This window comes from Mus caroli, unplaced genomic scaffold, assembly GCF_978045245.1.
Source record: "Mus caroli unplaced genomic scaffold, Mus_caroli_1 scaffold_1, whole genome shotgun sequence".
In the NCBI taxonomy this organism is placed as follows: Eukaryota; Metazoa; Chordata; class Mammalia; order Rodentia; family Muridae; genus Mus; species Mus caroli.
The window spans coordinates 39,805,580-39,821,109 of record NW_028227256.1 but is presented as its reverse complement, the minus strand read 5'-3'; the positions used below and the strand labels follow the sequence as shown (position 1 = coordinate 39,821,109).

General features: G+C 41.5%; 1 protein-coding gene across 1 annotated transcript in view; it reads right to left on the bottom strand.

Annotated features, from left to right (window-relative positions):
- The window catches only part of Mrps9 (mitochondrial ribosomal protein S9), a 60,520-nt gene extending 46,209 nt beyond the window's left edge, over positions 1-14,311 (bottom strand). The window contains exons 1-2 of the mRNA XM_021161505.2: positions 14,152-14,311; positions 3,148-3,327 (exon numbers count right to left, since the gene is read on the bottom strand). Coding sequence (XP_021017164.1) covers positions 3,148-3,327; positions 14,152-14,304 — 333 coding nt within the window. The 5' untranslated portion in view covers positions 14,305-14,311. The remainder of the gene's footprint in view (positions 1-3,147; positions 3,328-14,151) is intronic.
- Positions 14,312-15,530: the final 1,219 nt, after the last annotated feature.

Sequence of the window (15,530 nt, the reverse complement as noted above, 5' to 3'; positions counted from 1 at the left end):
CAATGAAGGCAGAACTGAAGAGTTAAGGGTAGTGAGGAGCAGCCTGATGTGATGCCACCTGGGACCAACCTCGGTTGGGTCCTGCTCTGTGCTGCCACCAGGGTCATATATGGGCCTATGTCCCTGAAGCAGCAAAGGTTTGTTACCACCAAAAGTCAGAGGGACATCCCTGGTCTTGGCTGCTGGCTAGGGACATGTTGATGTCTGATTACTGTGCAGAAATGGCCACACCCCCCTCACCTAGACATCACAGAAGAGCTGTCCTTGCCCCTCACCAGCTGCAGCACTCAGAAGAGTGGCCCATACCTTGCCTGGGCAGCACAGTAGAGCACATGGTGGTGGAGTGGGGCAGGGTGGGTGTGGGAAGGTGGGATGTGAAAGCCAGTCCTGAGGGCTTGAGCCTGGTTGAGAGCTGGCCCAATCACTTGTCTTCTGTACAGGGAGGGAGAGATCACCCTCACATGTCCCTTGCCACCAATGGCAGGCAGGAGACATATCTAAGGTCATGAGAGCAGGAGGTCTGGCCCTGGCCCAGCTCTCATGAAGTAATAAGTCTTACACCTCACCCGGGCACCACAGTAGGGCTGGCCCTGCATGTGGGGATTATGGGTGAGCCAGCCCCCAAAGGCATAACTATGGGGGAGCCAGCCCTGCTTCTTGTCTGCTAGGCAGTAGCATAGATAAGGGAGAAGCACCCTCTTCCCCTCCCTTGTCCCTTGCCATATACGGCAGGCAGAAGCACTGGATCTGGAGTCATGAGAGTGGAAAAATTGGCCAAGTACCTCACCAGCTGCACATCTTGGGAGAGCAGGCCCTGTACCTCACCTGGGTGGCAGAGTAGAGCTGGCCCTGGTTGAGGGTTGGCGTGGGTGTTGTTGCTAGTGAGCTGACCCTGAGGGTGGGAGAGTGGGAGAGCCAGATACCTCTCAGGTCCAGATCCAGGGCTTTGAATTGGCCCACCCAGACATCTACACCATCGATGAACTGCTGGAGTGCATGAAGGGGCTGGGCCTTTAGATTCAAAGATCTGACCCAGGGCAACAACAGAGGAGTCCCAGTGAGATTCCAGTATCATTAGCGTAGCAGAAGCCAGAGGCCCCATATCAGATCAAAACAAATCAAAACAATGAACATCTGCAAGCAGGGAAGAGTAGAAAAGGAGTATCCTGTGGGACATACTGGGACACACGACAGCTTCCACAACGAAATTTTTTTCCCCTGCTGGGGAGGAGGTTGCAAGGGTGGAGGGCAAGTAGGAGAGGAGGGAGAAATGAGTGGGACTGGGGTGCCTGACATGAAATTCACAATGCAAAGTTTTTAAAAATGTTATTCTTCAGTTAAAATATAGAGCAATATTAGATTTTGCTTTTAAAAAGTAAGATCCACCTGTACAGTTATTAAATTTCCTGCTTCCTTCTTCTCTGGGGAGTCTAGCAACGCTAAAAGTACTCCCCACCCAGCCATCCCACACTCCATGGCTAGCTAGGGTCACCCAGCTTGATGAGTGTAGCTCTCACCCCTCATCAATGAAGCTTCTTTTTTCCTTACAGATTTATTTATTTATTTCATGTGAGTCCCTGTCTGTTTCTGACACACCAGAAGAGGGCATCGGATCCAATTCCAGGTGGCTGTGAGCCACCATGTAAGTTTTGCGAACTGAACTCAGGACCTCTGGAAGAGCAGTCAGTACTCTTAACCACTGAGCCATCTCTCCAGCCCAAGAAGCTTCGTTCTGCATCAGACGAAGACCATTACAGAACAGAGGTCTGCAGCTGGTTAAAATGGATAAAGTAAGTGGCCATGGTAGACACAACCCCAAATGGTATCAATATAACCCCTACACTTCCTGCTCAGGGAATGGCCATAGGACTGGGGTGCCTAACGTGTAGTATCTACACAGGACAAGGAAGATGCATCCATGAAACCTCAATAATATTATTGCTAACAAGATTGGCTAACAATACTACCAATCAATATGCCAATGTAATTAGGGAAAATTTCACGAGGTCCATCCCTGTAGGCAATAGGAGGCTGCTGGGAGTAATGGGTAGAGGGAAAAGACAAGACAGACAGACAGACATGTCAGGTCAGTTTTTTTCTAGGGACAAGCCCCTGATAGGTTATTCAATCCCAACAGCTGTGGTCAGCCCTAAACACAAGTACATAAAAGCAACATTAAACCAACTCAGTAGGGTGTGTGTGTGAACAATAAAGAAGTCATGAATTTATAAAGGAGAAGAGGACATTCAGGAGTTGGAGGGCAAGAAGGAAGGGTAGAGATGATTTTAATAATAGTACTCATATAAACAAATTTGGAAAAAAAAAAAATCCAGGGCTAGAGAAATGGCTCTGTGGTCAGGAGTGCCTGTTGCTCTTGCAGAAGCTCTGATTTCAGTTCCTAGCACCCATGTAGTGGCTCACAACCACATGCAACTCCAATTCTAAGGGATCTGATGCCCTTTGCTAACTTCTGTAGGCACCAATTGTGCACTGGTAAACATACATACATACATACATACATACAAACATACAAACAGGCAAAATGCTCAGACATAGAATACATCCTCATTTTGAAAATTTAAATATATATTTAATAAACACATTGGCAAAAACTTACTTATGGGATTTTCCTTGTCTGTACTTCTATTACAACACATAAAATCATCTAAACTACACAACAAAGTAACATCCCCAAATACTGTACAAGTACTTAAGAGGTTTCGATGGCCTTGAATCAAAAATCAAGAAAGCCACTCATTTCTGGATATAAAACAGAACACAGTTTGTGAGGCTTCAAACAGAGTGGCATATCTCTTTGAAATTATGGTTCTGAGTATTACATTAAATTTTTTTTCTCTAGCCAAGGGGAAGAAGATGGCGAAAACAGAAAATAAAAACAAATAGGAAACAAGCCAAAGTACATTTATCAAAGCAGAATTCATTTTAAAAATTACTCAAACAACGTGAAGTATCAGAAAGGAAGAAAAAAGAAAAAGAAATGTTTCCAAACTGCCACAGTAGAGGCGTCTTCCCTTATTCTGATAACCCGATGTAAACTTTGCAGTCGAGGGGTTTATGCTAAGAGCAGTGCTGTCCAGACCCGCAGCCCTGTAGAGTCACTTTCCCACTGGAGTTAACTGTACTCACATCAATATCCTCTTCAGTAAAAGTTTCCGGGTCTTCTCCCATCATGTTGGCTAAGTGCCTTTTCCCTATATTGAATTCTTCAATCTGCTTTTTAATAAAATCTTCTGTATATGATTCCTGTCTTGAGGCTTGGACATTTTTCTTTGTTGTTACAACTGTGGTATGTATTAGCTTTGATAGCTAAGGGACATAAATAGAAAGAAAAGAAAGTATTTGAAATTAAACAGTGAATTAGCAGGCCACTGTCTCTAAATACAACAAAGTATAATTTGTCATCCTTAGTTAACAGGCATTCTGTAACAAAGAAAAGAGGTAGAGCACCCAACCAAAGTGCTAGAACTAACCTCTGCTCAAAACCTTGCAAGTCCATTGATTCAGTAGCAGCTCAGCACGTCTGAGTCAAGCCCTGCAAGCAGTACACTGTGCCTCCTGACTATAAGCACATTTGTCCTGTTTGGTTGGTGACAGTGAGCTCTCATACTGGATACATAAGGAATAAAGAGAAAATCACCACTTAAAGCAAACAAACATACAAAACCGGGCAGAACACCTTTAACCAGCACGCAGAAGGCAGCGGTGCTTACAGGGTGGGTATGAGGGTGACCTGGTCTACAGAACAAGTTTTCCAGACTTGGTATACCTGCAGGGATACATAAACAGACCTCTCAAAATACAAACAAACAGGCAAATGCACGACTCAACCAGACACGAGGGTTGAGGATAGTGCTGTGGCCTGTGGGCACACCCTGTTTGAAGGAGAAACACAAAGTATGGCTTAGGACTTCTCTCTCTCTCATATCATACACATATAAAAATGAAGATAATGAAGATAATGACCCTATAATGACTCAATGTTAAGATTTCTGGTAAACCTGGCTCAACATGCTCTCTGTGCAAATGAAGGCTTTCTGTCTTGTTTTTCCCTGTCATCCTTGAGGCAGCAGTTATCACACACTTGCTGTTGTGTGTCCTCCTATGCTACAACGCAAGGAAATACTCCCAAGGCAGGAGCCCTTAACCTTCAATGAACAGTGTCAAATATTAAAATAAGACATACCTTTCTAGTCTTCTCTTCAAATCTGAACTGCACCATTTTGTCTCTGCCGCAGTGACTTTAAACACTGCTAATAATACTTAGATTTCAGACTCACAATCTCAGTAATACCCTTACTTCGGTCTCATACACATTAAAAATCTCCTTCACACACACAGGCCCGTCCTTCCTACATGTTTCTCCTTCCTTTCTGAGAATCCTAAATTCAGAACATTCTACAGTAAATTGCTACTACAGTTGCAACAAAAATGAAAGAAAAAATAGAAAATATTACAATACCCAATTAACAGTAAAACTTACATTCTGAATAGCCAGTGAATTAATTGAGTGAAAACTATTTTAACCCACACTTTAATGGGCAAGAAACAGCAATTTAAAATTCCATAAAACCTTAGTTTATTTTTGCTTAGGAAAGCAGAGCTTCACCTTTGAAAAATATAATTACTCAACAATTATATTCCCAAACGATGCTTTGCACGGTGTTACTATTAATAAGTAAAAACGAGACCCCAGGGGCTCAGGTCCCGGCACTGTGTCCTGCCTGCCTTTGTCTTTCCTGGACTCAGTTACCTGAGGAGGAGAGAATGAGTGGGTCACGTTTACTCTCCAGTGGAGAGCGATATATCCACCTAACTTACATACTGCTCTCTATACCTGCTGTATTTTGTTATTAGTTAATGCTTGTTAAGCTCTTACTGTGTCTAATTCATAAGAGTAAATCTTATCGCAGGTAATTAATGGGGAAAGCACAGCATAGGTAGAGCTGGGCAGGCACTGCCTGCGGTCTTGAGCATGAAGCAAGCTCAGCACATCCTCTATGGGAAGACAGACAGAGCCTACTTTAATTCCATTGCTCGAAGACTAGAGCACCCATTTCTTCAATCTAGGAATTTCATCATATAAGATGTTTAATATTTTACATATTCTTTTAGCTGGTTGTTTTTATGATTCTAGGTCTAATTTCAGCAATGAGGAATCTTACTATGTAAGCAATAAAAAAATGCTTTTCTGCTTCAAAAATCCAGGCAAAAGCATGAATTTGTGGGCAAAAGCAATACAATAGATTACCATTTCAACTGTCTCAATACCAGGAAGATCTGCACACAGTACAAACAGATATTTTGGTCATGGTGAGGAGAGTGCACTCAAATGCAGTTTATTGAACCCAAGGTTTAAAGTAACCCCGAGGACAGTCTCTCAGGTTACATTACACTTTCCAGCAGCCATCCACAGGCACTGGGTCCGAGCCTCAGGTGAATGGGAGTCCATGCTCTGCAGGAAGGGCTTCTAGAGAGGCACAATCGGGGTATGAAGTTAATAGTCCAACTGCAGGAGAGCTGAGGTTGAGATGTCTGATAAACACCCCAGAAAGTAGATGGTTCTGTGGCTGTGCACAGGAGAGATCTGTGATAAAGGTATGTGTTTGAAACTACTTGAAGTTGGACATGACAACACACAACTTTAATTGCTATATGCCAAGTCAGAGGTCAGCCTGGGCCTGTCTCAAACAAATAGACAGACAGACAGACGGACAACCTGGATTGGAGAAATGATTCAATGGTTAAGAGAACTTGTTGCTCTTCCAGAGGGTTGAGGGCTAGGCTGATCCTATGCTTTCCCTGAGTTCTGATGTATGGAGGACATAGCTCCTTCTCTAAAACCAGGAATATACTCTGCAGAGTCAGTAATAGCCTGGGGACAGGGCCTTAGAGAAGTTGAGAGCCAGAAATCTCAACTCTTCCTACCCTAAGGGGCTACCAGCTATCAGTCTGAAGTCCTCCTTGTTCCTCTAGTACAAACACTCTCAATTAGCTCCCACTGACTTTTGACCCACTGTCAGCTTTTTGCTGGCTCTGTCCAATTTTTTCCCTGCAAAATAGTAAGAAGCTGTTCTTCTTACTAAGCTTGCTGGACATATGACATAGCTTATGCAAGACCTCCAGATCCCAAGGTCTTCTATCCCCTTAGCTTTTGATCTGCTTCTCTCTCAGGACCCTGTAACTGAAGAACGACCTGCTGGTCCTAACACTAAATCCTTCCCATGCAGAAGGCAGTAATACAGTTTAAAGTACACATGGAGAAACTACAAAACAAGCACTTCATAATGGTGCAGCCAGAAGTCCATCCATACTGTGTCTGTAATAATTTCCTTGTCAATTTTCCTTTCCCATCAACTTATATGCTACAGTGGTATACTTGATGCAGCAGCTGAAGAGAGCTGCACGCTAGAGCACATGGCACCCTTTAGCACTAAAACCTTTCCCACCTTATGAAGCACTTTATCTTGAATTCAACAGTAGGCTCATAATGCAACCCTGTCAACCTCCTACTTATGCTACCCTGGAATACAATGTCTCTACTTTTCATTTAAATTCTAGCCACTAGAAAGTGTATGTGTGTGTGTGTGTGTGTGTGTGTGTGTGTGGGTGTGTGTGTGCATGCATGCATGTGTATAACCAGAGCTTTTAATACATGAAAACATCCTGTTTACATTGATTTTAATAGCTTCCATCTTACCATTTATGTTTACTTTTTTTAAAGTTTTCTATCAGCTATGGAAATTAAATAATACCCACTCAATTTTCCCAATATTCTGCATTTCAGTCATGGCAATGATCTTTTCTGCTTATATAAATGTTCTTGGTCTATTTCTGACCCCTTGGTTTTTACCTTCTGTACAGTTCTTAAAACTTCATTTCTGCAGTCCTTCCCATTTCCTGCAGCCACTCTAGATTATAAGTTTTGCTGCTGGTCTATCTTCAAAATCCATGCCTTGACAGCTTCGCTTAGGCATAGCCGGTCATGCCCCAACTCACAGAGACCCCCCTCGCCCAAACTTATTAAGAATGTCCTTGATGTAATGTAAAATGGTTGTGGTAAAAAGACGAGGGATTTTTTTAGTTGGTTGGGTTTTTCTTGGGGGGGGCGGGCGTTATTTTGTAGAGAGGAACATTCCAAGCCCCCAGGGGTAACTGAACCCCCAGACAGCTCAAAATCCTATCTACTATTTCTATATAAGCTTAAGTTTAAATAGGCACAGTAGATTACCAACAGTAATTCAATAATAATATGGACAAATCTAACTATATACTGTGACAGAAAAATTCTATTAATGTGGTCTTGCAATTGAGAATTAAGACAAATGCGTTGGGAGCACAAAGAATAGAAAGTGCAAGAGAGAAGGCCTGCTGTGGGTGCTCCCACTCAGCTGAGTGAGCGTCCATTTGCAGGCTTGGCATCTACCTGGGCCACTGGTCCTTTATGTCTTTGATTCCCACATTTTAGCATTTTCTGAAGTCAAAGAGTTGATTGTTGACTTTAAGGGTTGTTGCCTCACTTGACTTGTTTCTTCACTTGTCAATCATATTCTCTGGAGTTTGTGACATGAGATGACAGTTTCCTAATTTTAACATAAGTGATGCCTAAATATATTTACAAACAGTAAAGTTTTTACTGTTCACTTAAATAGACTTTTGGAGATGTCCCTAATTTGGAACATTTTTCATAAAAGCTCTTTAGGATCTTTCCTTAAACACATAAAAATACAACATCCTGAAATTCACAATACTTGTTATATCATAAGAAATAGCCCAATGAATACATTTCTTAGAGATATGAATTATTCTAGCAATGAATTCACATAATACACACACACACCCCAAATACTCTTTGGTACAGTCCATTAAGGTGATGCTGAATGAAAAACAAAGCAGAAAAGCAGCTTTTTGGCCAAACACTTAATTCCAGAAGATAATTTCTTTGCCACTGTGAAACAGTTCTGACAGGATCAGCTATAGCTTCCATCCCCAAATGCAGTCAGTGATAATGCCAGAACATTCATGAGATTTTTGTTCAAGGAATAGTAGACACAGTGTGACAAATTTGTTTCTTTCTAAAGATAATCAGTAGGTCAGACAATTATAATTTTAATCAAGCTGACTGCCAAAGAGACAGACACATCCTGACAGCTATGATGTCCCAGATTTGGCCAGATGCCAGTGTCAACATTACTTACTTTAATGGTATTATAGCACTATTGGGTGGTTTCTTTTTAGTTTAAATGGATAAAAAGGTAACAAAGAAGACTGTGGTGCTAACCTACATAGGAAAGGTGGGAAAACACTTGGAGGAATTTTCAAAAAGGTAAAGACTGAATTCACGTTAGGAAAAAAAAAAAAAAGGTGACTGGAAAGAAACTATATACGGGCTCCAATAGAGGAGTTATAGTAAGCTTTTTTTTTTGACTATATGTACAGTTGTATCAATTAGAAGCTTCCAGATACAGGCAAAAGAAAGGTGTCTGATTTAACTAGGTAAAAGGTACCCATGTTCCTGTACACAATTCTAATGAAACTCTCTGGTTCAAAAGCCTAGAGAAAAATCAAAAGACAACAAGTATAAAGGGACTGCTAGGTGAGACAAGTGGAGGTGGGCAAGGGAGGAGAGCAGGGAGGATGCTCAATATTCACTAGGAATACGGATGAAGATGTGATAATGAAACCTATCTTGCATAATTAATATATACTAATGAGCATTTTAGTTTCGTGATCTTTAATAGCTTTTTAAAAAACGTGTCTGTGTGTCCCGGCTCGCCTGAATATACAGCACATGGCCAGAAGAGAGCACTGCATCTCCTGGAACTGAAGTTACAGACAACTGTGCTCATTTGGCATGTGCGCTGGGAGCTGAATCCAGTTCTTCTGCAAAAGCAACACATGCTCTTAACTCCTGAGCCATCTCTCCCGCACCATTAGAAACAAAGAAGTTAAAAAAGAGAGCACGCAGTTACATGTGAAAGCAGGCAGGGGCTGGGGAATTCTCTGGGAAGGAAAAACACAAAATCTAAAGATCAACAGCAGGCTCAATATAATTAGAATGCGGTCATGGAGATTAAATGAGACAGGGCTGGAGAGATGGCTCAGTGGTTAAGAGCACTGACTGCTCATCCAGAGATCCTGAATTCAATTCCCTGCAACCATTTTGTGGCTCACAACCCTCTGTAATGGGATCTGATGCCCTCTTCTGGTGTGTCTGAAGACAGCTACAATATACTCACGTAAATTAAAAAAAACAAAAAACAAACAAACAAAAAAAAAACCTGCCAATAAAAAAATCACCACTCATTTTCACTCCACAATCACCTATATTAAGACATTCAGCATATTTACCAACCAAATAAAACATATAGACCATAACTGAATGATGATTAAAACAACCCAATAACAATCAAAAGTTATGAGTGCAACTGTTAGGGAAATGTGACTATGGCAAGCATAAGCAGTGCTGTGAGAAAATCATTATTCACTTTAGCTACAATGGTTGTATGGCAACTATGTTTAGAGAAGAAAAACCCTGGTTCTGTTAGAGATGGACTGTACAGAGATTATGTCTGATAACAGCATGTCTGGATGTACACTAACCACCCTGGGGAGGCAGAGTGGGTAGGAAGTAGAAAAAGAGAAAGCCATGATGGTAACATCTATTACCAAGCTCTCTAACAATAAAGTTATAAATGGCTACATAAGGAAAACATCAGTTTCAGTGGACAGGTACTTTTATAATTAAGGCAATAAGAGATGCACTAAAGTTTGTCTAGGACAGGATAACATCTTAAAGGGAGCAAACACCTTTCTTTTTTTTTTAATTTTTAATATTTTTATTACATATTTTCCTCAATTACATTTCCAATGCTATCCCAAAAGTCCCCCATAGCGCCCCCCACTTCCCTACCCACCCATTCCCATTCTTTTGGCCCTGGCATTCCCCTATATTGGGGCATATAAAGTTTGCAAGTCCAATGGGCCTCTCTTTCCATTGATGGCCGACTAGGCCATCTTTCGATACAGCAAACACCTTTCAAAAGAGACTATTTTTCCCTACTACCAAAAAACTATAGTTAAAAATATACACTCTAGGACTGGGTAGAATATCTGATTAGCATGCACAAGTCCTAAAGTTTGACCTGTGTACTTTTGATATGTGTATGTTTATACACTTTTCATATATATATATATATATATATATATATATACATATATATATCCATACATACATACATACATGTGTGTGTGTGTGATAATACAGTCAAAAATTAACTAAGGAAGATAAATAATTTACAAGACTGAATACATGTCTGTTAAGATGCAAGTCAACTTTAGCATGCATCATTCAAAGTACCTTTGGTCACTGATTAAAATGTAATTTTTTATAAAGCCCTTACTGTAGACCAACATGGATATACGCTAAATCTAAGATGTTACAATTGTTGGGAGTTCATGAAGAATAAAGTGAATAGGGATCTTACATAGACACAAGAACAAATTTATCATGAAACCACAGCACAGAAGGTGTGCCAGTGATGCCCCTTCTCTGGGAGACCATCCAAGTAAGCAAGGGCATCATGTTGGGATGGTGAAAATTAAGGATCTAGGCACTAAATAAAATGCTTACTAGAAAACAAAAAGTAAAAGGCTATCTATCTCATCAAAATTTGCAGCAATATTTTTCAAAGTAGCAGTGGTTTTCCAATTTTATTTAAAAAGCTATAAATATATAAAAAGCGAAAATAGCATACTCACTCTATCATAGAGGGTTGTTAAACTCATATGTAATTTTTCCAGAGCACCATAAAAGGGAACTATCAACTGTTCGCAACAACGCCAACACTATTTAGTTTACTTGTGACAAATTTAAAATTTAAAAAAACAAACAAACAAACAAAAAAACCAAACTCCTCCTCTACCAGAAAGAGGACTTAACAAAATGTCCAACTCCTGATGCCACTGAGACTGAAGGAAGATTAACCCTTTACTCCATTTGTTTTAGCTACTTGCTTTTACCACCTTAGAGACTACTAGCTAAGCAGTGGACTTTTTCTAGCTTATACATTACACCACTAACTACACATCACAAGATCAATGCTGCTTTTCAAGAATTGGGAAAGAACTCAAACCTTGTAAATGGCAGCTCTTTCTTTGTCCAATAACAAGTGACCTCTGGACTTCATGCTAATATGGCCAATGTGCTGGCTAGTTTTTTCAAGTTGTCACAAGCTACAGTCATCTGGAAAAAGATACCCTCAAATGAGGGACAGCCCCCATCAGATTAGCCTGTGGGATTTGATTTATAACTGATGTAGTAAGGCTCCTGGCCTTGCTCTCCTTGATGATGGACTGTAACTTCTAATCTCAAAAGACCCTTTCCTACCCCAATTTGCTTTTGGTCATGAGTTTTTAATCATAGCAATACAAAGAAAATACAGCTGTTCTGTGTGAAGATCCAGGAAGCTGGTTATATATGACAGACCACCACCATCGAGGCACTCTTACCCACCTCCGATTACCTTTCCTACACCCCAGACAACTGTCCTCTATCTCATAAATACTATAAACTCTGACCACAGAGAGGCAGGGTTGAAACTTGCTCTCCAGTGTCCACTGGTTTGAAAGATGAACAAATCTTTCCCTCAAAATGCATTCTTTCAGGGATCGGCATATTAAGTAGTGGTCACAATGTGTCTGGTTTGGTAACTCCAATCTCTGACTCAGTCCCTAAGTTCTAACCAATTATCTGTTGTTGCTAGAGCCTACTCTGACTATAATGCACCCTTTTATATTGTTGTACAACTATATCTTTCTAGAGCATAATCACTACATAATATTTATAGATACTATATAAACAGCTTATACAAGTACATTCATATATATGAAATGACTAATTGTTGCTGAAGCTTCCAATATACTGTCACATTCCCTGGGGGGCTGCCTTTGATCACCTGTGTCACCCTCTGTCGACTCCAGACTGAATCAGGTAAATACATGTCTGTGGTTCTTCTGTATTATTTCTGGAAATCTCTCACAGCACATTACAGAATCCAAACATGTACAGGTGCACTTTATGAAAAGTTTGGTCACTCACATATATGGCTGCTATCTATTTGGGATATATTTGCTATATATTTGGGATGTTCAGAGTTTGTGGTTGTGTTGAGGCATAATATGAAATGGGTAAGAACCCATAAATACTGTAAGGACAGCAGAGGAGGAAGCCAGCTAGCAAGGGTCCCAAGTGAGAACCAGAAGTCACACCTAAGTAAAGCTTGCTTCCTTATGTTAGTGACATTAGTGTTTCTCAAAACTTTTTACTGTCACCCACAGTTTCTGTTGATATCAGTACCTACTATACACTTGCCAGTGTAAACAAAACATGAAAACACTTTGTAAAATGCATTTTATTATTCTATTACCTCTACTCCTTTCAAGCTGTTTACGACCTTTGAAGAGATTCCATAATTAATGGGACATGACCCAAATATGAAATGGGGAGGGAATTACTTGGTTAGTGTTTTATTTGCTCATAAAGTCATTAGTTTTTTGTGTTTTTTTTATAAAACATAGGCCCCAAGAGAAATACAGCTATTAATGTTGTATGCAGAAGTGGGTAAGTGATTTTTAATATGAACATTAAGAAACATTAGTATTTCCGACAAGCACTGTACAAAAAAAAAGGTTTCTAAATGTCTTTGTGTGTGTGTATACATACATGTGGGGGGGGGGGCTTGTTGGTAGAGGTATCCCACTGGGGGCTGGGCTTTAAGATTTCAAAACCCTGTGCCAACCCCAGTCTCTCCCTGTTCAGGTGTCTTTTTGAAGCAACAGAAAAGTAACAAGACAATGTGTATGCATGCATCAGTGGGAAGAAAGTAGTGAGCAGCCGGAATGAGCTTTAGACATAATAAAAGACACATGTATTTTCCCTATAATTTAAAAAGGTAAAAGGGATGTGACCCCAGCAAGGCTCATTTTGTAAAATGTGTTTGTTTACACATAATTATAAGAATAAAGAGAAAGAAGAAGGGTACACTAGGTTCAGAATATAGGAGAGGAAGAGAGAGCCACCTGCCCCATATAATCATTACCAATAAACATATTTTGTATGCTACAGTTCCTCTCATATGCAATTATGTGTCTCAAAGAGATGTATAGAAGAAATAAAAATGTCCAACACATTTTCCAATTTTCAAAACCAAGAAACCCAGATGTTTAACAGATCAATGGACAGATTGGTTTATGTTACAACATCAAATAACAGAAAAAGGTGGCCAGTCATTTTGCAAAACAGTTCTAAGATCCAGCGTTTAACCTCTCGGCAATATCTGGTGGTAGTACTGCTTTTCCAACATTTCGTACTCTTTCTACTCAAACTGTTCTGTTTTCCACCCCCCACTTGTTTGACCGCGTGTTCTCAATCTCTTGAGACCTCTCTTTTGGCCTGTTCCTCTGTCTACTCTTGCAGGACACCGTCTGAGCGCTATTCCCTGGGTTTCCATTAGAACCTGCAAGGTAACAAGACTTCAGAGTTAGGTCTCCTCCTGAGTCACGGGCACACCCACCGAAAGGACTACTGGAAATCTCCGGTAGAATATGCCACAGACACCTTAAGTGCAATTACAGCCGAAGCTCGTTTTCTCCCACTTTTAATGAGCCACATTAAACGGGCGACAAGCAAAGACTCAAGCTAGAAATCCCAGCTTCACACCGACCCCAGAATTGAGCGAAGCGGTCAAATTCTGCTCTCCTAATGTCACACACAAAAAAAAAGTTTCGGGAAAATTACAAAAACTGAAATTCCGCAAACGCAGAGCACTTGTAAAGTCTCTGTTCGCTCCACAGACTGTCTCTGCCCACGACATCTTCCGGGTCGCGCAGAGTTCGGCTCCCCTTCAACCCCGGGACGGATCACAAGACCCAGGCAGCCACCCTTTCCATCTGCGGAACCCTTTGCTCCTCAAAGCCCAGGGAGAGGCTGCAGAGGATCCGTCCGCGGCCGATTCCCCGACCCCCAAGCGTGACCTCCGACCTCTACCTGAGGGCTCTGGCAGCCCTGGAAGGTGGGCCGGCTTCACGTCACCCTACCACACGGACCGCCATCTCCAGCTCCCAGGACCTTACCTGGAACCTGGTCCCTGTCTGCCAGCCAACCGCCGAGGCTGTCCAATACCCGGGCCTCTGGCAGAGGCTAGCCCTAACAGCGGGAGAGAGCCAAAGGGAAAGCACTCGGACGCAGGACACACAGGGGGCGGCCATGTTGGCCGTAAGAAACATTCTGGCGGGAGGGGAAAGGGGTGGAGCCTGGAGACTGCGCAGGCGCAGACTTCCCAGGCGGAAGCGCTTCCTTAGCAATTGCAACTAGGGGCGGAGTTCTGTAGTCCAGCCCCTCGCCGCTGATTGGGTGCGCGGCAGCGGGTTGCCTTGCACGTGGCTTTCGGCTTACTAGCAGCTGTAGTCCTAGCTGAGTTCCTGGTACCCACGCTCAGACAAGCCTTCCACAGTCTTATTCTCACTCCACCAATCCAACCTGGCTTTCTTGTCCGCTTGCCTTCCCGCAAGGCCTTCTGCTCCCCTCGAACTTGCCTGTTTTAAAGATCTATGTCAAGACATTCTTCCAGCAAGTAACCACTCTGGCTTCCAACACATTGTGTTGACTCTTAGCTGTCTGACCCACAGGCTGAGGAAAAGCACCTCTCTGCTCAACTTCATGGCTCTCCCTATGATTGCCTCTGAGCCTTAAAACCATTAAGAGCGGCTGCAGCGACGTGAACTGTCATTGCCTTCCGAAACTTGAACTTCCTAACCCTAAGTCTAGGGTTATCTCTACCAGGTACGAGTGATTGAATAAGTCACTCTTAAAGGGTTTTCCAATGTTGAAAATTATCATTGGATAATTTGATAATGTTGAAATTACCATTAGAAGTTTAAAACATACTCAGAAAACGAGATCAACGTGACCGAGTAAGAGGCTGAGAAGTTAAAAGCACTCGATGTTCTTTCAGAGGACCTGGGTTTGGTCCCCAGAACTCATGTGGAAAATCACATCTATCTATCTATCTATCTATCTATCTATCTATCTATCTATCTATCTATAATTACAGCTCTAGACAATCTGACACCTTCTCTGAATTTCAAGGGGATCAGTCATATCTGTGATGTACAGACACATATACAAACAAGCAAAATATTTATACATGTAAATTAGAAGTCTGTTTTTTAAGTTATGAAGTAAGTGCTGGCATCATACAGTTATCACCTCACAAAACAGCTCTAGGGAAATAGAAATTGCATAGCTTCAGAAAAAATAGAAAAAAAAAAAAAACAAAAACAAAAACCTCCAAATAGGATACTTGTAGTAAAGGGGGGAAATCATTATTTTCCCCTTTGTTTGTTTCCTTTACATTAGTGAAAAATCTCTTCAGTCAGTGGCAGAAGTCCAGGACTAGTATTTGGAAAAAAAGAATAAGTTAGAGGTGAGGCAGTGCCGGCCAGAAAAGCAG